This window comes from Sus scrofa, chromosome 17 (assembly GCF_054392235.1).
Source record: "Sus scrofa isolate SSC_HxYL_T2T_F1_AM1 chromosome 17, Sscrofa_HxYL_maternal_Yorkshire_Landrace_v2.0, whole genome shotgun sequence".
Lineage (NCBI taxonomy): Eukaryota > Metazoa > Chordata > Mammalia > Artiodactyla > Suidae > Sus > Sus scrofa.
Genome location: NC_139399.1, coordinates 48765858 through 48789515, shown reverse-complemented (window position 1 = coordinate 48789515; position 23658 = coordinate 48765858). Strand labels below are relative to the sequence as shown.

The 23658-nt window shown below is 42.2% G+C and overlaps 2 protein-coding genes across 10 annotated transcripts in view; one reads left to right on the top strand and one right to left on the bottom strand.

Moving 5' to 3' along the window:
• The window catches only part of RPRD1B (regulation of nuclear pre-mRNA domain containing 1B), an 83651-nt gene extending 70995 nt beyond the window's left edge, over positions 1-12656 (bottom strand). For all 8 annotated transcript variants that reach the window (XR_014832302.1, XR_308771.4, XR_014832303.1 and 5 more), the window contains exons 1-2: positions 12050-12656; positions 6325-6454 (exon numbers count right to left, since the gene is read on the bottom strand). Coding sequence is in view for 4 of the 8 variants with exons in the window: in XM_085003872.1 (XP_084859998.1) it covers positions 6325-6454; positions 12050-12200 (281 nt within the window). In the remaining 4 variants the exon portion in view is untranslated. The remainder of the gene's footprint in view (positions 1-6324; positions 6455-12049) is intronic.
• The window catches only part of TTI1 (TELO2 interacting protein 1), a 46816-nt gene continuing 35504 nt past the window's right edge, over positions 12347-23658 (top strand). Inside the window, exon 1 of one of the 2 annotated variants that reach the window (XM_085003866.1) lies at positions 12347-12743. In XM_085003866.1, the coding sequence (XP_084859992.1) occupies positions 12347-12743 (397 nt within the window). The remainder of the gene's footprint in view (positions 12744-23658) is intronic. The other variant, XM_001925757.6, reaches the window with a different exon arrangement.

Sequence of the window (23658 nt, the reverse complement as noted above, 5' to 3'; positions counted from 1 at the left end):
TAATCAGAACTGGTTGGTACCTTTAGCATAAAATCAGTTCTCTGCAAATTCTCTTAAAAGAGAAACCAATTATGACAACAAACTCTAATCAAGTACTTAGTTAAAAGGGTTGGGAAGGGAGTTCCCGTCGTGGCTCAGCAGTTAACAGAATCGGACTAGGAACCATGAGGTTTCGGGTTTGATCCCTGGCCTTACTCAGTGGGTTAAGGATCCAGCGTTGCTGTGGCTCTGGCGTAGGCCGGCGGCTACAGCTCTGATTGGACCCCTAACCTGGGAACCTCCATATGCCACGGGAGCGGCGCAAGAAATGGCAAAAAGACAAAAAAAAGAAAAAAAAAGAAAAAAGAAAAGGGTTGGGAGGGGCACAACACCTACCCAAGCACCATACACCAACCACCAACTACCATCCCTGAGACTATTTGGGGCTTAAGACTGACGGGGGTGGGGGGGTGTACGACACACAGGACACAGGACACGGACGGACAGACCTGACTGTGAGTAGAGCTGCAGCCATATTACTGACAGTGGATACTGATGCTCAAACCTGCTATGACCAGAAGACATTCACCACTAAAGGCTAAAGCCAAAAGGGGAGCTCTAGTTTAGTGAAAATAACTAACCATGATAAGCTAATTCTTTCAGCACTACAGTAAATCAAAGTTTGCCAGCTAAGTTCCAAAGATATAGACACAATAGTCAAGCAATCCTTTCACTGGTGAGGTTTTGTCATAAAGTAGCTCCAATGAAGTGGAAGTCACTTTAGCACCTGGAACTGGATACTGCTAAAGCAGTTAAGTCATTTTATGACAGAAGGAGCTATCTTTTCAAGTTGTACTAACTCCATTCTAAATTAACATCTCTTTAAATGAAAAAACACCAAAAAAAATTCTTTGTCACTTACCAATGAATAAAGTGAAAGTACATATATAACGTGTTACATGGAACACAACTCAGTATGTGCCTTGATTCTAATTAATTATAAATTTGATCACTTAAAATTGATCTAAAAAGCAAAACGTGTGTATTATATACACATAGAGCTGCTGCCTGGGGTGTCAACTGGATACCTGAAGGCTGAGCTGGCTAAAGGACTTTTTCTTCCTCTGCAGCTCTAATGGCACTGCCTTGGTATACCCACTATGATTTGTTTGTTTCTCTCATTCTGGGCACAGCAGGCCTACTCAGGGCAGAAATTCTAAGCATCCTCACCATTTCCAACGGTACCTCATGTAAAGGTGGAGCAGAAACAGTCTTTTGCAATTGTGCAGAAAAGAGTTAGCAGAGCAGGCCTGAGACTGCTGGCCTGAGAAAGGCCTGCTTTACAAGGTTGGCCCTTGACTGGTATCTGGGAATGTGGATTTCAGGAGTGTTCCCACCATTTCCTAACTAACCAACCCCAATAAAACCCCTATGTACTAAACTCTAATGGGCTTCTCAGGTAGCTAAGACTTCACGTGTTGTCATAATTCAATGGGGGAGGAACTGGAGTTCCCACTGTGGCTCAGCAGGTTAAGAACCTGACTAGTATCCATGAGGACATGGATTCGATCCCTGGCTTCGCTCAGTGGGTTAAGGATCTGGCATTACCACAAGATGCAGTGTAGGCTGGAGATGCAGCTCAGATCTGGTGTGGCTGCAGCTGTGGCTGTAGTGCAGGCCAGCAGCTGCTGCTCTGATTTGACCCCTAGCCTAGAAACTTCCATATGCTGCAGGTGTGGCCCTAAAAAGAGGAGTTCCCGTTGTGGCTCAGTGGTTAACAAACCTGACTAGTAGCCATGTGGATGCAGGTTCAATCCATGGCCTCTCTCAGTGGGTTAAGAAGCCGGTGCTGCTGTGAGCTGTGGTGCAGGTCAGAGACGTGGCTCAGTTCATGCATTGTTGTGGCTGTTGTGGCAGCTACAGCTCCGATTCAACCCCTAGCCTGGGAACCTCTGCATGCCACAAGTGCGGCCCTAAAAAGACAAGAAGATAAAAGAAAAGAAAAGAAAAGAAAAGAAAAGAAAAGAAATTGGGGGGGGTATTATGTGTCTTGTGTGACTCCACTCTGAGAGGACTCTTGGAAGTTTACGCTGGCCCTAAAAAGACAAGAAGATAAAAGAAAAGAAAAGAAAAGAAATTGGGGGGGTATTATGTGTCTTGTGTGACTCCACTCTGAGAGGACTCTTGGAAGTTTACGCTGGTCTCCTTGGGACTTCAGCCCTTGTACCTTTTCCCTTCGCTAATTCTGCTTTGTATCCGTTCACTGTACTGTATCTATACACTGAGTCCTGTGAGTCCTCCTAGCAAGTCACCAAACCTGGCAGTGGTCTTGAGGACCCATGACATCACAGGAAATAAATATGTATATGGTGATAACTCCAAATTTATGTCTTCAGAAATTTATTTCCTACTGAGCTTCAGACTATTTCATTCATCTGGCTATCTGGCATCACCCCTTAGAATATCCATTAACCACCTCAACCTAATATGGCCAAAAAAAGTCTTTATTTCTTCTACCACATCTTTTCCCCAATCTCCATCTCAGTAAACAGGACCATCAGCCATCCACTTATTTATGTCAAAAACCTAGAAATAGTCTTTGATTTCTCCTTTCCCTCACTATCAGCTCCCATTCAATTCCAAGGAATCATATCAGTTTTACATGGTAGATGCGGTGGGAAGGAGACACACAAATCTACCCATAAAATAAACATTCAATAAAGCTATTATCTTGTTTCAGATTATAGCCAATGTCATTTCCAGCCTAAATTAGAGCCATACCCTCCAGACTCATGCCCCTTGGCCTTTATAATCCATTCTCTACCCCAAGCTGGAAGGATCTTTTGACAAGCTATTTGGAATATATCATTCCCTATATTTAAAACCCCTCACTGTCATCCCATCAAAACAAATCCTAACTCTCTCCCAAGGTTTTCAAGGCATATGTGACTGCCACCTGCCCACCTCTCTGATCTCATCTGGATGCCACTTTCCCCTTTGCTCACTGTGTTCTAACCACAATGGCTTTCATCCTGATCTTCGTAACATGCCAAGATTATGTCTACCTTAGGTTCTTTTTAATAGCTGTTCCTACTTCGCATGATTACCTCAAATGTCACTTCCTTCCTTCACCACACTAGAAGAAATCCCACTCCAGAACATTACTCTATTTTATTATGTCCACATTATCACCCTCTCAAAGTAGCTTGTTCATTCTGTCCTTGCCAGCCGTGTTCACTGCTGCCCTCCTAGTGTGTAGATCAGTACTTCACAACAAAAAAGGCACTCAATAACATCTTGAAGGAAAAATGAAATGTACAACTATCTCCCAACTGAGAAAACAAACAAGAAGACCTTTGTGTGGAAAGTAAGTTTAAAGTCTGGTTATTTAAACTGCTGTTCAAATTAAGTCCACCCTATGAGCTTGGCAGCATTCTCTGACTTGAGAAGTTTGTTGTTTTTTCCTAAGGGGCATAAGGTTTGAGAGAGGAGTTAGGAGGAAATTATTGTAGAGATTCCTAGTCAATTTTGGTCAATACTAATGGGTCCGCTATCTTTGTTCATCAGTTGGCCACAGAAAAACTGTACAAAGAGTACTTCTTACTGCTGATAAGGTCATCAGGATTGAAATGGTGTGGATGGACTTTCTATTCTAATAATGGGGGTGGGGATGGGGAGGGAGCTCAGAAACATGGGGATCTTGAATACAATACCCAAACAGGATTTTAAAAGAATAAGAAAAATGCAAAAACGAAAGGTAGCAGGGCTATTTTTTTTTTTTTTTTTTTTTGCCTCTTCTAGGGCCGCTCCCACGGCATATGGAGGTTCCCAGGCTAGGGGTCCAATTGGAACTGTAGCCACCCGCCTACACCAGAGCCACAGCAACACCAGATTCAAGCCGTGTCTACAACTAGAATATAAGCCTAGTATGAAAATATAGCTTTTAAACTGACTTTATTTTTCTAAGTTGAGATATATTCCAAAGGTTACATGAAATGAGAGCTAGAAAGATGTCATATTGCTACATTTATGAAAGGAGAAAATTTGTGAAAATTTTATCTATGCATAATAACACAGCTCACAGCAACGCTGGATCCTCAACCCACTGAGCAAGGCCGGGGATCGAACCTGCAACCTCATGGTTCCTAGTCAGATTCGTTAACCACTGAGCCACAACGGGAACTCCAGGGCTATTTTTTTCTTTTAATTTAAAGGGACCAGGTCTATTTTGCCCACAATGCCACAGAATTTGCCACTTTTGTCATGCCTCCCAAGGTTTTAAGATAAAACCAAATAGAAAAAGAATTTTTAATCCTCATATTGCTCATCCTCTTTTTCCTACCCCTTTCTACTTACGCTTTTTTGGTTTGGGTGCAGCTAGTAATTATTGTTCAGTATTTAAGTAAAAATATTATATTTACTATCCTTATAGGAAATTATTTTACTCAATTTCCTATACCCTAAATTAATGAACTCATTCAACAACCACTTCTTACTCGGTACCAGGGCAGACCACAATGTTGCTCAGCTCCTGGGACATCAGTCACATCAAGACTATTTAAATGGTGTTCCCAGGAGTTCCCGTCGTGGCGCAGTGGTTAACGAATCCGACTAGGAACCATGAGGTCTCGCGTTCGGTCCCTGCCCTTGCTCAGTGGGTTAACGATCCGGCGTTGCCGTGAGCTGTGGTGTAGGTTGCAGACACGGCTCGGATCCCGCGTTGCTGTGGCTCTGGCGTAGGCCGGTGGCTACAGCTCCGATTCAACCCCTAGCCTGGGAACCTCCATATGCCGCAGAAGCGGCCCAAGAGATAGCAACAACAACAACAAAAAAGACAAAAAGACTAAAAAAAAAAAAAAAAAAAATGGTGTTCCCTAAGCTAAGTAACCCAGCAGCTCTGTGCCAGATACTCTACGAGGTGCCCGGGATACAGCAAAGAACAAAAAAGAAATGGTCCTTCTCTTCACAGTTTATAATTTAGTATACTGAGTCCATGAATGAGTGAAGACTGGAGCTTGGGCACTGGTGTTTTACTTTAGCCTCACAGCAACTCTAATGAGACAGGTGGTGACATTCACTTTTAACCAATTAGGAAACTTGGGCCCAAAAAGCTAAGTAACACTTCCAAGGCTACTCAGACCATGTCGGAGGCAGAACTACAGCCAACATCTGAGAAACTGTGAACTAAATCTCCTCAAAACAAGACAAAGCCCGTCTCCAATTTCAGGTGGCAACTCTAGTATCTGTTCTAAGCTTACTTTCTATTATGAGGATTCAGTATTTTTTTCAAGTTCTTAACACACCTGCTTTTTTATTATCTATGTTCACCAAAAAAAAGGGGGGGGGGACTAGAGCACACTGACAAAAATCTTTTTTCCATCTCTATAAAGCTAAATGTCATTTCTTAAAAATCTTTTGCATTTCTCATTTCATTCCTTCAAACTTTCCCAAAGCTTTCATGGAATGCCAGGCTTATTTTCACATTCAAGGTCTTTCACTCACACTGTAGCCCTAACAATTTTTCTTTAACCCACTAGTCTCCTTCTCACTCTTCCAGTTTTCTTTGGCAAAGATGTTTAGTTTTATATGCTCATTTAGTAATATTCCAGTAAAAAATAATTTCTCTTTGCTCCTTCTGGACAACTAACTTATGTCTACAAAAAGCAATTTGTTTTTAAATGAGTAAAAATGATTTATAAAACTTTAAATCAAATGCATACACTGTGATATCAGCTATATGTATGCTCTATGCTCCCATGCTCTCTGTCACAAAACACAATAGTAGCAGAGACTTAATATGACAGAGCCAAATACCTACTTTGCACATTAATAATTACTACCTTTGCGGCTACAGTAATGATGACTATTTTAAGTTAGACTTCCAGACATCCAGAAGGAATTAAGTAAGAAACGAAAGCATAAGCAACTAATTTCCTGCTATTAAGGTTTTGTAACTGCAAAGTTCTTTTGTACTATTTAGCTTTGTTTTCTGACTATAAGCTAATGAGACAACTTAGCCAAACCAAGAAAAATACCATATTCAAGAAATAAATTCAATACTGTGTACATCTAGGAGAAAAGATGTATTTCAAGTGCTAGACTGAGTTCCTTCAACACATCAAAATATGTACATATCTGAGATAGTTCTCAAGGGCCCAGGCAAAATATAAACCCATAATTTGGCCTCTGCAACACTCTCGATAGGGCATATCTTTTTAAAGTATGAAGTTGTCAAGTTACAAAGGCTTTCACTCACATACACGCAAAAAACTCAAAAAACCACAAAGAATAAAAAAGAGGAAAAAATAATGCATTTGACAACAACAAAAAAACGAAAAAACATACCTGGCAACATGAGAAAAAGCATCCACAAGGACAGATTCAAATTCTCTAGTGAATTCAGGTCCTTTCCTTTTACTGTTCTGGATGACATCGTTGGCTAAGTACAGAAAAGTAAGCTTTCTATTTGATTTGGCTGGAAAAAAAGAAAAGATAATTTAACTTATACCAAAGAAATTCTCAACCCACAATTCTTTTGCCCTAAGCTATTCCTAAAGAACACTGAGATAACATTATCTACTTGAGGTCAAGACTGCTATGTTTGAAAAAACAATTTAAGGAACTCCTGGAGGTCTCTAATAAAACAAGTCTGAGAATACAATTTCGAAAAAACAAAAAACAAGCATGAGCCATTTTAATTTCTCTGTTATTTTAACCAGGGTAATAAATTGGCAGTAAAAACGAAGATAATCCAAAGAAAACTCCTAAAGGATAAGCAGTCAATATTCTCCAGAAGACATGTTAAGACCACGGTTTTCATTTATTCTATCGCAAAGATGAACATTTCTAACTCACTGTTAATTATCAAATACCACATACTAAAAGGCTGAGCTAGGTTTTAATTTTAAAAAAGATTCTTGTAATTCATGCTTCTAGACCAATAATTTCTCTTTGAACATTCCAATAATCATAATCAGTCAATGATACCAACTCTACAACCCAGAGGAATCTCTAGATGCACCAATGGATATTTATCTCAAACACAAACATATATTAATGCTACATGATCACTGAAATTTACACCCCTCTGAAACCTGGATATGCAAAATTATGGCTCCCACAAAAACCATAATTCTTCTCTCTTATACTTACTAAACATAGTATTTCCTATTACTCTAGATGATATCATATATTAAACCATAAAAACCTCATGCAATATGTCTGAGTTACAGTTGCTTAGGGGAACACCACTGAATTTCTTGACTTCTATGCATATAACTTCTCAACCATAACTTACATCACTATTTTTGGTCCCAGTTTTCTTTTAAAAAATATAAATAAGAACACAACCAGGTAGTTCAAAACATTAAGTTTCCTCCAATGCTAAAGTACCCGAAAAACTCATCAAGCCTTATGTCAACCTTTACACATCTGAATTACTAGTCCTTACTCCATTGCTTTCTCCATTTCTGTTTCTTTTGAAATGCACACAGCAGTATAAATTCTGACACAGCAGGCATAAGAGCTGACATTTTAAAATGTAGCTATAGGAGGATAATTCAAGTTAAAAACAAGATTTTTAAAGCATGTTATAGTTTAAACTGATGACTTAAAGTGCTCATAAAATTAAATATAGATATCTTGAATTGTATTAACCTTCTGGTAATAACCTAGTTTAGATGGCCAACTGATAAGAATGCTGAAAACCTGGAGCTATCTTTAACTATTCTAATTATTAGTCAAAAGCAGAACAATAGCTACAATATCCTACTGTTGCTGTAGAGGTATGATTATTGCAAAAAGCTTTTTTTAAAAGCAAACCTTGTTCTAGGATGGTACAGCAAGTTACACTACCCAATCTATAATGCCATGAAAGTTAGCAGATTCAAAAGTAAAACTAAACTTCAAAAAAAGCAAATCAGACTAAGTAAAGCTTTAAATAATTGCTATACTTTATGTTTAGAAACCCAGAACCCAGAATTCCCTGGTGGCTCAACAACTAAGGCACTGCCACTGCTGTGGCTAGTGTTGCTGCTGTGGGGCAGGTTCCATCCCCAGCCCCAGAAAAATAAAAAAAACAAAACAACCTCCAGAATCCATATTGTAAAGTATCAGTTTGGCCACTCAAGACCTGATACATTTTGCAGTAGTACAAATGTGACAGCCGAGAGCCAAGGTTTTCACTATCGATAACGCCAATTAACTTTTATCACTCTCTAACTTAGCAAAAGGAATTTATTTACGTTAACTTTATCCCCTCCACATCCAGCATCCTGAACAGTCAACATAAGCACCGTGTGTGTAAGGGTAATATGACAAAGTCCTAGAGCACGTGAACACACACAGTCATAATACGCACAACACACATGCCCTCTATCTACTCCAGTCCTGGGTGATAACTCACTTGTTCAAATGTCTTTCCAATATGACAGTATAGATCCATTCACTCCCTACCCAGGCCCATTCTAAACTGGTTGAAACAGTTATTGTGCAAAGTTGAAAAAACCATCTGAGCAAAATTTTTCACTTGTTCAGCTGGTTTTGACATTTAAAGAAGTTTTTGTTGTTGCTGTTGTTGTTTTTTAAGGCCTATTTACCTGCATTCAAGCCAAGATACAAAAACACTACTAAAAAATGTTCATCTAAGACCATTTTACACCAAGCTGCTCTAAAAAGAAGGGGAGAAGTTCTACCTAGAATAGAGCCCAAAGGGATAAATTAAGAATTATTCCTAGGAAATAGAAAGAAAATAACACATCAGGAATAGCAGTAGTATTTAAGCAGGAAAAAATTCTAAAGTCTCATAAATATTTGGAGGCAAATCAGAGACCATCTGTGAACATCTTTAGGGAAATGACTTGACTATAGATAGAAATGTCTACTTTTAAAGACACAGTGTGGGTTAGAAACTAAGGGGCTGGTCAATTCGAATATTAGAGCACAGAATCTTTTTCCCACTTTAGTGCAGGGGCATTTTCACTTCATGAAGGACGTCTGGGTATCAGGCAACTGTACACCGATTCTTGGAAGACTGTCCTCCAGCTCCTCACTGCCCAACTTGGTAGCCACTAGCCACATGTGGTGACTGAACACTTAATTCGTGGCTAACAAAAAACTCAGCATCTGAATTTTCTTTCTTTCTTTTCTTTTTTTTTTTCTAGGGCTGCACCCGCAGCATATGGAGGTTCCCAGGCTAGGGGTCTAATCGGAGCTGTAGGTGCCAGCCTACACCATAGCTAATGGCAACGCCGGATCCTTAACCCACTAAGCAAGGCCAGGGATCGAACCCGAAACCTCATGGTTCCTAGTGGGATTCGTTAACCACTGAGCCACAACGGGAACTCCAGGATCTGAATTTTCAATTGTATTTATTTGAAACTTTACCTCCTTAGTCACATTTCAGGTGCTCGTGGGAAGAGGAGACATTGTTGAACAGCACACACAGAAAGCACGTCTCTCAACACAGAAAGCTCTATTAGACAGTGCTGCCTGGATCCTTTACTCAGCCAAGCAAATAATGTCAGAGACCATAATTTAACTCCTAAGGCACTTTTTTTTTCTTGAGGGGAATGGTATGCCCATGGCACGTGGGCCAGGGATCAAACCTGCGTCACAGCAGTGGCAGCAACCCAGGGCACTGCAGTGACATTGCTGGATACTTAACTTACTGTGCCACAAGAGAACTCCACTCCTATTTTTTAACTTTGTAACAGGCACTGTTAAATGCTGTGCACATTACAACTAGAGGGTCTAGTTTCTCCCTCTATGAAAGAGACATAACTAGTATGAATGAAATAAATGCTGGTTAATTCTAATAAACAAAAGCACTACAGGTAGAGTTGAAGTATTAAGTGCACTGATGCACTGGATACTTGAAAAAAAAGTTTTGGCGTCAGAGAACTCTGGGCTTATGTCCCAACTATATACTCCTTAACAAAATATTTAATCTCCTCATATCTTCTCATCTATAAAATGGGAATAATAATGCTGGCCTATTTACAACATAAGGTTCCCCGAGATGATATTAGGGTTAAAGGAGCTTCATAAACAAAAGTACTCTTTAAATTGCTACTTTTGATAACTCAAATAGGGTGATGTGGGGAATCAAGAAGACCTCACAAAAGAAGACATTTGAGATAGCCTCTGACCTGCCTCTGAGATCCTATCAGAGGATCCTGTAGAGGCACTTCAAAAATTTTCCCCACAACTCTGATGACAGAAATATCTGAATGGCACAAGGGGGTACATGAGGGAGGTTCTGGGAGCCCCAGGCTCTATCCCCCAACCACCTAGTGCTTGAAAGGACCCTCACCACAGTAAAGCATATAATATTTGAGGCATGTCTGCCAGAGGACTAGAACTGAAAAAATACTGGATTTTGGGTCTGCCAATCTGATGTAGTCTGAGCCTCTGTGGCTCTAAGGCCTTGAAAATACCACTTAGTCACTTGAGTTTCCTCATCTGTAAGACAGAGTGACACCCCAACCTCACGGATAGCAGAGAACACATGTAAAGTTACTTCCTAAGCTCTCATGGGCCTACCACACACAGGCTGTCCAAAACAGCGCTAAGCTTCATCTTCTCAGCTTTCTGCTACGGAACTCACTGGCGTTTCAGATAGCCGTGTAGATGGCCATCCTCCCCGACCAGACTGCAAGCAACTTGAGGCAAAAAACATGCCCCACACTGAGTAATCAGTATCCCACCTCGCTTTTATTAATCCAGTGCCTACACTGTGCCTGACACATGCTAGGCGTTCACTTGGATTATCTGTTTACTCCACACCACAGGCTGATTGAGCCTCCATTTTTTTCTCACCTGCCAAGCTCCTACTTTATACAACTCTGAGAATTTAAAAGATGACAATGTGGAGTTCCCATCATGGCGCAGCAGAAATGAATCCCACTAAGAACCAGAAGGTTGCAGGTTTGATCCCTGGCCTTGCTCAGTGGGTTAAGGATCGGGCGTTGCTGTGAGCTGCGGTGTAGGTCGCAAATGTGGCTCAGATTGGATCTAGTGTTGCTGTGGCTATGGCATAGGCCAGCTACCGCTCCAATTAGACTCCTAGCCTGGGAACCTCCATATGCTGCGGGTGCGGCCCTAAAAAGACAAAATAAAATAAAGAAAATAAATAAAAAATGACAATATATGTAAAGATATCAGTACTGCACCTGGCACAGAACAAAGGCACATAAATAGCAGTTATCATCATCTCCAGTTTACAGATCAGGAAACTGAGGAAGAGAGAGGTTAAACCTCGGGGGCTTAGTAAATGGCAAAATTGGACCCAGATTCCAGGCAGTTGGCCTCTGCAGCCAACATGCTATCAAGCTCCCAAACCAGCGCCTGGCATATAACAGGCTGAACTCAATCAATGACTGTCAGATCCTGAGCAGGGTCTCGAACCAATGAAGAGTTGCATGAGAAATGAAGAGGAGAAACTGAGAGACAAGGTCTAGGTGGTGGGGCCCCTTAACTTCTCTATAATGGCAGTGATTGTACCCACTTCCCAAGGCAGTGCTGAGGACTAAGTGCCAGGAGATATGCAAGGTCCTAGCATAGTGACTTGCACAGAACAAAGTCTCTGTAAGTGGCAGCTACCCTTGTCCTCCTTTGACAGATGAGAAAATAGAGGCAAAGGGAGAAGAAACTTGCCCGATATCACTCAGATCGCAAGTGGCTGAGCCAGGACTCTGTCTAGGCGGTCTTACTCCAAATGCCCAGCAAGAGTCTAGCACACGACAGGCTAGGGCCTGTACCCTCCACCAGGCGCTCAACGCTGCCGAGAGAATAATAGTCACAAGTGTCAGGAGAAGCCGGAGGGAAAAACGGCTGGGTGAACCGAGAGTCCTGAGCTCTGGTCGGTGGAACCTCAGACAAGTACCTTCCCGGACTTGATTTCCTTCTCCGAGAAATGTGGATAACACAGTTTTCAACCTCAGAAGAGCAGTCACTCAGAGGCCCAGGCCCGGAAAGCCAGGTTCAACTAAAAAGCTAGAGGGGCCTAAGGAGTGGGTGGGGGAGAAGACAGCCCGTGGGGAGGACCCAAATGGGTGGAGGGGGTGTTTACCTTTGCGGAGCTCACGGTGCCACACTGAGACGATGGGTCCTGCGTGCTTGCGGTGGTGGATGAGCCACAGGGAGAGGGTCTGCACGCTCTGCTGAGAGTTGCTCAGCTCCGAGAGCTTCTTCTCTAACGCAGACTCGGAGAAGGAGGACATGGTGGCGGCGGTGAGGCCCGGCAAGGAGCGGCCTAGGCCGCCCAGAGCGGCGGGAAGAGTGACGGCACGAGGCCGGGGCCTCACCTGACGGCCTGCACGACTCTTTACAGACTGAGAGACAGCGGGGGTGCCAGGAGGGGGAGGGGATGGGTCTCCGCAGTAACAGCCGCCCGCGCCGCCTCCACAAGATGGCCACCGACCTCTCACCCCACCGCCACAGCGGGGTCAAAGGGCAAGCGCCGGAGTGGCGGGGCACCAAGAGGAGTCAGAGTGTAGAAAAACACCGCTCCGGTGGTGTAGACCTCTCTAAATCTCGCTCGGGGCACTCCAAAAGCGACAGACCGGGAAACGAGAGCACTTCGGCGGCCTCCGGAAAGCGCTTTGACCGCTCGCGCCCGCACACAGGCGCAGTGAGTCGCCCTGGCACCCTTTCTCCCGCTATCGCGGAACCTTTCTGGCGCGGAGCGGTGCGGCGCGCGAGTTACGCGTCACTTCCGGCGGGGCGGAGGAGGCGGGAGAGTGAGGGAAAGGCTGGAAGACGAGGTAAGGGAAGAGAGTGGCGCGATCTAGAGGGAGCCCCGCAAGCTGGAGCCCTTAGAGGGGAATCCTGAGGTGGAGAGATCATGACCTGGGGATGGGATGAATTTCTCCCTCACCTGGCAGGCCCTAGCCCGCACTTTTCCTCCATACATGTCTTGCTCTCTGGGTGCCCCCCACAAAAAGCTTTTTGGTTCTTCCACGCCACCCACGTGCACTTTTCACGCCTTCACTCTTTAGCTCTTGCTGTTCTTTCTACAAAGGTGACGTCCCCCTCCTCAGCTTGTGGGCTCCCGCTCGGCCTCCAGGACCAGCCTTTAATGGCCAGTTCTGATGTTAGTCTGTGAGAGCACCGCCATAAAATACACTTCGGGGCTCTAGGCTCTTGGCTGGTGTTTTCAGGGGACTACAAACCGTCTTTGCCCTCTGGGGGTCCTTTGGACTGTTGCTTCAATTTAAGTAAAATGTTAACTTGGGGAGAGGAAGGTAAGGAAGTCAGTGGGTTCACTGACCTTCCAGAAACACTATTTGAGACTGAGCCCATTTCCTATTTTTAAAAAGTTTTAAATCCCAGTTGTCAAATCAGAAAAATTTGTCTAAACTGCAGCAGGGTGGTGGCAGGAGTTAGGTTCTTGTAGACATAACAGAGTTTTAAAATGTCTTGATCCTAGGGGAACTGATTGTTGTGGGCAGATTCCAGTTAGGAGACACTGTTCTAGTTGGTGCCTGTTGTTGCTCTTACTGCACTGTATTGTAGTCCTTTGCTTAGATGCTTTTACTCCGCCAGACTAGAATCATCACAATCAAAGCCAACATAAGTGAGCAGCTGCTCTTTTTACATAGTAACTCACTTAATCCTCAACAAAACTATGAGATGGGTATTATATTATTTCCATTTGACAGATGTGGAAAGTGAGGCTGAAAAAGGTTAAGGTGACCGACCCAAGTTCATGTAATGAAGATTAGAGGGAAGGGACTGTCTTCTTTACTCCAGCAGCTGACTCATAGCTGATTGAGTGAATTAGTATAAAAGAAGTGAATAGCCTAAAATCACACAGTCATAATTATAACCTAGGGCCTTTGAGTCCAAATCTAGACCATCTTTCTGTATTAAGTAATAGTGTTATATACTGAGTACTTTTATACCAGGTTGCTGTGTATTAAGCACATTGCATATATTCTTTTATTTAATCCTTTTGGGGTAGGGGGCTGTGATCACATTTGATAGGTGAGAAAACGTAATACATGAGTGAGAACTCACTGTCACCTGGACAAAAGAAATGACAGAACCAGGAATCAAATCAAGTTTATCTTATCCACAAATTCTTCACTGTGAGGCAGTGAGTGGTTCATTTATTCATTCAGCCAGTAATTTTTGAGCACCTACATATAAAGCACCGTTCTAGGGCAACAGACAGAACCCTCAGAAGCTTACTTTCTTCAGGGGAAGATAAACACGCATGTATAAAATAAGCCCGAAAGTTATAAGTACCTTGAATAAAATTAAAGGAGAGTGAAAGGGATGAGGCATATGATTAAAAGCAGCTAAGCATCTGTTATATATGCTGGTCAAAGAAGGCCTCGCTGCCATAGTGACATTTGATCAGAGCCTTGAAAGACATGAGAGAACCAGCCATGTGCTGCGTGGTGGAATGTTGTTCCAGGCTGAGGGAAAGGCAAGTGCAGAGTCCTGAGGTCAGACTGTTGGCATTTTCAAGGACCAGCAAGGTGGACAGCTGGAGGGATGTGAACCAGAAGGCTGGAAGTGAGATCAGAAAATTTGCCAGGGACCACATCATGTGGGAAACTCTGGACAACAGTAAGGATTTCAGCTATTACTTGAAATGAGAGTTTATTGGATAGTTGTTGGGGTTCATTTTTTGTTTTGGGGGTTTTGTTTTGTTTTGTTTTTTTTGCTTTTCAGGGCCACATTTGCAGCATATGGAGGTTCCCAGGCTAGAGGTCAAATTGGAGCTGCAGCTGCCACCCTATGCCACAGCCACAGCAATGCGGGATCCAAGTCTCATCTGTGCCCTACACCACAGCTCACACGGCAACACCAGATCCTAGACCCACTCTGCAAAGCCAAGGATTGAACCCACATCCTCATGAATACTAGTTGGATTCGTTTCCACTTCGCCACAACTGACCCTCCCATTGGATGGTTTTGAGCAAAGAGGGGCATATGGCCTTTAAGTAAAGAATAGACAGTAATGGTGTAAGGGTAGAAGCAGGAAGACCATTTCAGCTGCTGTTGTGATGAGCCAGGTGTAAGGAAGACTCAGACCAGGGTGGACCTAATGAGAAAGGGTCAGATTCTGGGGATATTTTAGAGGAAGCGATCACAGGATTTGCTGACAGGATAGATGTGAGGCATAAAGGAAACAAGAACATATATGGCCCTAAGGGTTTTAGCATAAACAACCATAAGAATGGAGTTTGCATTTACAGGAAGAGCTGGTTTGGGGAGGAAGAGCAGGAATTTAGATTCGTATATGTCTAATTGGAAATGCCTATCCAAGTAGAGAAGTCTCATAGGCAATTGCGTTTGTGGGTCTCAAATTGAAGGGAGAGATCTAGAAGGGAGATATACTTGTAGGAGTCATAGGGGGACTATGTATAGAAAGAAAAGGGGCCCAGTGACTAAGAATTAGGACACTTCAAAATTTAGAGTTCGGGGAGTTCCCTTTGTGGCTCAGCAGAAATAATTAGACTAGTATCCATGAGGACACAGCTTCCATCCCTGGGCTCACTCAGTCGTTTAAGGATCTGGTGTTGCCATGAGCCGTGGTGTAGGTGGCAGACGCAGCTCAAATCTGGTGTGGCTGTGGCTGTGGCATAGGCCAGCAGCTGTAGCTCCAAATTGACCCTTAGCCTGGAAACTTCTATATGCCATGGGTGTGGCCCTAAAAAGACAAAAAAAAAAAAAAAAGGTTCAGAAAGGTGAGGATGATACAATCATGTGATTTTTTTTTTTTTTAACCTCTTTTGCCTCTTAATATTATTACACTGCTGATTTTCAAATATTGAGCCAGCCTTAACATTCCTGGAGTAAATCCTACTTTGTCATGGTGTATAATTCTTTTTATATACTGCTAAATTAAATTCCTAATGTTTTGTTTAGGATTTTGGCACCTGTATTCATGAGGGAAATTGGTCTGTAGTTTTTAAATTTTTTTGATATTATCTTTGGTGGGTTTCGTTATTCAGGTAATACTAGCTTCATAAAATGGATTGGAAAGCGTTTCTTCTTTCTTCCTCTTCCGTTTCTAGAAGATTGTGTGGAATTGGTGTTAATTTTCTTTCAGTGAGCCTTTCAGTTAATTTTCTTTCATCTGAGCCTGAAGGTTTCCCCTCCTTCCTTCCTTCTTCCTTCCTTCCTTCCTTTTTCCTTCCTTCCTTCCTTTCTCCCTTTCCCCTCCCTCCCTTCCTTCCTTCCTAAATCTGGGAGTTTTTAAACAATAAATACGGTTTCCTTATAAGGCCATTCAATAATCTATTTCACATTGTGTGAATTGTGATAATTTGTGTTTTGAGAAATTCATCATTTCATCTGTCAAATGTAAGCGTGTAATGTTATTTGTGGTACTCCTGTATTATACCTTGGTGTCTACAGTCCGTAGTGCTGTCTCATTGCTGATATTGGTAATCTCTCTCTTTCTCTCTGCCCCCTCCCTCTCCCTTTTTCTCTTTCCCTCTTCCTCCCCCCACCCCCATCAGTCTTGCTAGAAATCTATCAATTTTATTGATCTTTCCAAAGAACCAATTCTTTGTTTCATTGATTTTTCTCTTTTGTTTTCTGTTTTCAAATTCAATTTCTGCTCTAATCTTTATTACATCTTCCTTCTGCTTGGTCTGGATTTTGCTCATCTTTTTCTAGCTTCTTACTGTGAGTGTTTAGATTATTAATTTGAGAGCTTTCCTCTTTTCTAATATGTAGTACTATAAATTTCCCTCTCAGCCTGGCTATATCTGTGTCCTACAAATTTTGATATGTTAAACTTTTCATTCATTTCCATGTATTTTTTTAAAATTTCGCATGACATTTCTTCCTTGATCTATGGATTATTTAGAAATGTGTTGCTTTGTTTCCAGGTATGTGGAGATTTTCCTTTTATTTCTCTGTTAGTAATTTCTAGTTTGGTTCCATTGTGATTGGGACCAAACTCTGTAGGACTTTGGTTCTTTTAAAATTTATTGAGGTTTGTTTTGTGGCCCAAGATACCTTGGTGTGGATTCCGTGGACACTTGAAAAGAATGTATATCCTGCTGTTGTGGTCATAGTATTCTGTGAATGTTGATTATGTAAATATGAGCTGCTGTTACTGAGCTCTTCTGTTATTCTTGCTGATTTTCTGTCCAGTTCTATCAGTTGTTTAGAGAGTCACGTTGAAGTCACCACCCATACTAGGGTATACCTTTCCTTTCAATTTTATCCATTTTTGCTTCACACATTTTGTGTCTCTGTCCTTTTGTGCATACACACTTAAAATTTTTATGTCTTCCTGATAGATTTACCCTTAATCCTTATATATGTTCCTTCTTGGTGGTGGCATTTTTTTTTCTTTACTCTGAAGTCTACTTTATCTGATATTAATATAGATACTCTTGGGAGTTCCCGTCGTGGCGCAGTGGTTAACGAATCCGACTAGGAACCATGAGGTTGCAGGTTCGGTCCCTGCCCTTGCTCAGTGGGTTAAGGATCCGGCATTGCCGTGAGCTGTGGTGTAGGTTGCAGACGCAGCTCGGATCCCGCGTTGCTGTGGCTCTGGCGTAGGCTGGTGGCTGCAGCTCCGATTCAACCCCTAGCCTGGGAACCTCCATATGCCGTGGGAGCGGCCCAAGAAATAGCAAAAAAAGACAAAAAAAAAAAACTTTCTATAAAAAAAAAAATATATATATATAGATACTCTTATTTTTCCTTTGATTGATGATGGCAAGGTAATATTTTTTCCTTTCAACCTGATATATAGTTATGTTTGAAGTGAATTTCTTGTAAACAGTATATGGTTAGTTTATATTTTTTGATCAACTCTGACAGTCTGTTTTTTATTGGTGTATTTAGACCTTTTACATTTCATGTAATTATTGATATGTTAGAGCTTAAGTCTGCAGTTTAATTTTTGTTTTCTGTTTGTTCTGGTTTTGTTTTTGTTTTTTTATGGCCACACCTGTGGCTAATGGAAGTTCCTGGGCTAGGGGATCGAATCGGAGCTGCAGCTGCCAGCCTATGCTGCAGCTTATAGCAGTGCCAGATCCTTAACCCACTTATCCAGGCCAGGGATCGAACTCACATCCTCATGGATATTAATTGGATTCTTAACCCGCTGAGCCACAACAGAAACTCCCACCCCATCTTTATTGAGATAGAATTGACATACAACATTATGAAAATTTAAGATGTACAATATAATGATTTGATACACATAATCACATTTATATTGAGAATGATTAACAAAATAAGGTTGGTTAACACCCCCATCACCTCACAAAATTACCCTTTTTGTGTGTGTGGTAAGAATATTTGAGATCTATGGTACTCTCATCAATTTCATAGATCATTGGACTGACCTTGCAAACTTTTTTTTTCCTTTTTCAGCAACACCTGTAGCATATGGAAGTTCCTGGGCCAGGGGTCAAACCTGAGCCACATCTGGGACTTATGCCACAGCTGTAGCAATGCCAGATCCTTAACCCACTGCGCTGGGCTGGGTATCAAACCAGCAATGCCACAGAGACAAGCCGGATCATTAACCAGCTGAACCACAGCGGGAACTCCTGACCTTGCAAACCTGTAAAATAGATTCCCGAAAGTAACCTGTCCCATCCCACCCCCAATATAGATTCTGATTGAGTAGATCTGGTGTGGAACCCAGGAATCTGCACTTAAATTGCTTCTCCTTGGTTCTGATAAACAATTGGGTTGGAAACCTCTGGTATAGTGAGAGGAGTACATACAGTCTTTGGAGTCACACAGGCCGAGGTGAGTCCCAGGTCTGACCCCAGGTCTGCCATTGCTTGCTATATGACCTTGGGCATCACTTAATCTCCCTGATCCTTGTGTTACTCAGCTTGTGGATGAGGAACTTATGCACATAAAATATCTAGCTCATTACGCAGTGTATAGTAGGTTTCTTTCAACAAGTATTAGCTCTCTTCCTTCTATTCAAGAACTTGTGTTGGCAGGGTTGCTATTGTGGCTCAGCAGGTTAAGAACCCAACATTGTCTCTGTGAGGATGCACGTTCGATCCCTGGCCTCACTCAGTGGGTTAATGATCTGGCATTGGCGCAAGCTGCAGCTTAGGTCATAGATGCAGTTCACATCTGGTATTGCTGTGGCTGTGATGTAGGCCTCAGTTGCAGCTCCAATTCAACCCTTAGCCCAGGAATTTCCGTGTGCCACAGGTGCGATTGTTTTAAAAAAAAGGGAAAATAAAATTTAAAAAAACTTGGGTTGGTAATTCTTATACCTAAACTCCTGTCTCTGGAATCTAAACCCAGTCTTCCTGCTATATGCCAGTTATTCAAAGTTAGAAGTTTTAGAGGTCATCTTACCCACCAAGTTTATTTTATGTTCAAGAAACTGAAATACATGGAAACTACACAGCCAGATACTGTAAAAGCCAGGACTAGAGGCCAGACTGTCAGATTCCTGTTTTCATACTCCTTCTGTCCCTATCCTGGCAATAGTCTAAAAATAGGCTGGCATACAGCCAAAATCTAGAACTGCAGTTGTCACCTGAGAAGGAATTGAGCAAGATCCTTCCATGAAGGATGAGATCAACTACCTAAAGGAATAATTCATCTCCAAGAGGAGACAAGTATAGTGGTTTTTACCCAGAATCCAGTTCAGATGTAGCCGATGCCAAAGCTCCCCCAAATAGACGTAGCCAATATCAAAGCTCCCCCAAATAAGAGAACCAGACCTTGGTCTCTGACTGTCGATTCAATAAGTGTCTATTGAATACCTGCTCTTTGCCAGAAGCAATGAAGAAACTTGTCAAACATCACTGGGCCTCATAGAGCCTATATTCTTGTGAAAGGACAGAGACAGTAAACAAAGAGGTGGATAACCTGGTTTGACAGGTGGTTGTCAGTGCCATGGAGGACAATTTTAAAGGCTGGGCAAGGAGTGAGAAGGGGTTGCAATTTTAAAGAGGGCTAATCAGGGAAGCCTCACTCAGAATTCACCTGGGAGTAAACCCCTGAAAGGTGAGAGCCTTGATGATGTATCAAGTACTAAGGCCCCAAATAGGCAGCCTCATCAGAACGTCACCTCTGTGTGAGGCCTGGCTCATTTGCCGTGATGGCATCTCCCTCTCATCTCCATCTAGATTAGGTGCTATGACTTTTCTGCCTTCCGACCTTTGCTTGAGACAGGCATTGTACCTTGAACAGTCTTCCCACGCAACCCCAAGTATGCAGTCCCCCCTCCTCAACACAAAGCCTCCTCCCTCCATGAACACTTCCCTGTTGGTCTTCATGCGTTTTCTAAATTCCTGTCCTCCTTCTCTGGGTTTTTTCCCTCCCTTTTCCACTTGTTGATTGTACCTTGTGTCTACCATCTTATCTTTTAAGTGTCTTAAAGTACAGAACCTCGTCTTATACAGAATGTCCCATGTCTTCACCACCTGTGTGCCATGGCCCTGGGATCTTACGCATCCCTGTGACAAGGCAGAAAGAGAAGGGGAGGAAGTGAAGAGGGTGCCAGGGGAATGGGTTCACTTAAAGCCCTCCAATTGCAGGTGTCGTCTGCCACCTCCCCAGTGACTGCTTTCTGTGACCACCATAGGGGGACGCTGAACCAGGAAAGGTTTAGAGTCAAGAACTGGTTTATTCAGTCACCGCCTGCCACAGCTAAACCTGGGTTGTTTTCTCTGTTCACCTAGAGAATCAACTTGTTCTGAATGCCTCCTGTTGGTATCACTTTCTGGGCTGGAATGGCCCTGTTGCTGTCAGTTATATAAACATCAAACTCTGCAGTGCCAGTTTAAATAATTAGGGTTGCATTTTATAAGAGTAGAATCTGGGACTCCTAAGCTTCTAAATCTCTAAACAATTCCTTCTATAATTGACGTATTGTCACCCAGGCGTGATTTCATGGCCATCCCATAACGATATATGATTGCCTTTTATAGTCATGCCAGAGTAGCAATTTGTTGTACTGTCTTCCTTACAGAGAGCTGGTTTATATATTTCTGAACCCCTAACCCATTCTTTTGAAAATCTCCAATTGTGGTGAGTCTTCATCTGTAGAGTGTCCCTTTGGGAAACTGCTGCAGTTTATCCGTTCTACCACAGATGCGTGTTTGGGGAGTTTCTCTGCGGGGGCACTATGGATAGTGTACTCCAGAACACATCCTTTGGTAAATTTATTTATGCGTTTCTGTTGGGTATATATCAAAGAACGGAGTTATAGGTCATAGAGCGTATGTCCTTAGTAGATATTGCAGAAGTACTTTCCAAAGTAGTTGTACCAATTACACTCTTACCAGCACTGAACAAGAGTCCTAATTGCTTTATACCCTTGCCAATGCCTAGTATTTTTTTCCTTTTTTTTTCCTTTTTTTCGGCTTAGCCCTTCTGGTGGGTATGTGGTGGTATTTTATTACGGTTTTAAATTGCATTTTACTGACTAATGGTGCTAATGTCTTTGCATGTGTTTATTATCGTGGTATGCTTGTTCAAGTTCTTGTTCATGTTTCTGTTGGATTGTCTTTTTCCTAATGATGTGTAGAAGATCTTGGTTGTCTCCACTCTTAATGGTGTCTTTTGATGAACAGAAGTTCTTAATTTTCAGTGTAGTCCAATTTATCTTTTTTTTTTTTTATGGTTAGCTCTTTTCTGTGTCCTGTTTAAGAAATCTTTGCCTACTCCAAGATTACCAAGATGTTCTTTGTTTTTTTCAGAAAGTGTTATTGTTTGACGTTTCACATTTAAATCTAGTATGTGATATAATCAAGACCTATGTATTTTTTTCAGGTAGGTAGCCAAGTGGCATAGTAATTGAAAAGACCATTCTTGGAGTTCCCACTGTGGTGCAGTGGGTTAAGAATCCAACTTTAGCAGCTCAGGTTGCTGCAGAGGAGCAGGTTCAATCCCTGGCCCAACACAGTGGGTTAAGGATCTGCGGTGTAGGTCACAACTGTGCCTTGGATTCAGTCCCTGCCCCAGGAACTTCCATATTTCATGGCTGCAGCCATAAAAATAGAATAGACCATGCTTTTCCTCCAGTTCATTTTGGTGTCACTTTTGTCAGGTATATGAGCCTACATATGGAATCTCTGTTGTGTATGTGGAGACTATTTCTGGACTCTATTCTCTTCCTTTTGTCTTTCTTTTTGCCAATAACACACTGCCTTTAATTATTTTAATATGATGGTACATTTTGAAATCACTTCTACTACTACAATTTACCAATTTAATTCCTCTTCTTCAAGATGATCTTTGCTCTTTTGAAGTGGTTTGTATTCCCATAGCAATTTTTTTTTTTTTTTTGTCTTTTTCTAGGGCCACACCCAAGGCATATGGAGGTACCCAGGCTAGGGATGGAATCAGAGCTGTAGCGCCAGATCCTTAACCCACTGAGCAAGGCCAGGGATCAAATCTGCAACCAGTGGTTCCTAGTCGGATTCGTTAACCACTGAGCCACGACAGGAATTCCTCCCATATCAATTTTAGAATCATCTTGTAACTTTCTGCAAGAATACAGCTGGGGTTTTGATTGGGATTATGTTAACTCTGTAGCAGTAGTTTTCATCCAGGGCATTTTTTGCCTTCCACAGGACATCTGGAAATATCTCTAGACGTTTTTGGTTGCCAGTCTTGGGGGAGTGGTACTGGCATGTTGGGGACAGGGGCCAGAGATACTGCTAAAGATCTTAGAGTGCACAGGACAGCCCTCCACGAACCAGTCATTATCCAGCCCTAAATGTCATTAGTGCCGGTGCTGAAAACTCTGAATTAATGTCATCAGTGTTTTGGTTGGGCTTCTGTCTACCATCTTCTAAAATATTTGCTTTGGAGTTCCCGTCTTGGCGCAGTGGTTAACAAATCCGACTAGAAACCATGAGGTTGTGAGTTCGATCCCTGCCCTTGCTCAGTGGGTTAAGGATCCGGCGTTGCCATGAGCTGTGGTGTAGGTCGCAGACATGGCTTGGATCCCACGCTGCTATGGCTCTGGCATAGGCTGGCAGCTACAGCTCCAATTAGACCCCTAGCCTGGGAACCTGCATATGCCGCGGGAGCAGCCCAAGAAATGGCAAAAAGACAAAAAAAATAAAAATAAAAATAAATAAAATAAAATATTTGCTTTATGTTTGACCCACTGGTTTTGCTTCTTTTTTTCTCATTTTTCATCTTCTTTTGGATTAATCAAAAATAGTTATTATCCCATTTTTACTACTCTCTTAACTTGTCAAGTAGATTTTTTTTCAAACAGTTCTTTTGGAGTTTACTGTATAGATTTCAACATGATTCTTGACATATTAGAGTCTAACACAGATTTTTTTTTCCCATTTCTTGATACCACTAGACTCCTAATACATTTAACTGTTTTTACACCATCCATGCACCTCTTGTGCATTACGGTCTTGCATTTTACTTTCAGTTTGTTTGTTTTGTTTTGTTTTGTTTTGTCTTTGTCTTTTTAGGGCCGAACCATGGCATGTGGAGGCTCCCAGGTTAGGGGTCAAATCGGAACTAGAGCTGCTGGCCTGTGCCACAGCCCACAGCCACAACTGCGTCCTCTCGGATGCCGTTTCCACTGAGCCATGACAGGAACTTCTTACCTTCAGTTTTGAAAGATGTTTTTGTAGGGTGTAAAATTCAAGGTTGGCAGTTATTTCTTTCAGTCCTCTAAAGATGTCATTTTATTGTTGCCCGGATTTCATCATTTCTTTAGAGAAGTTGTCTGTCAAT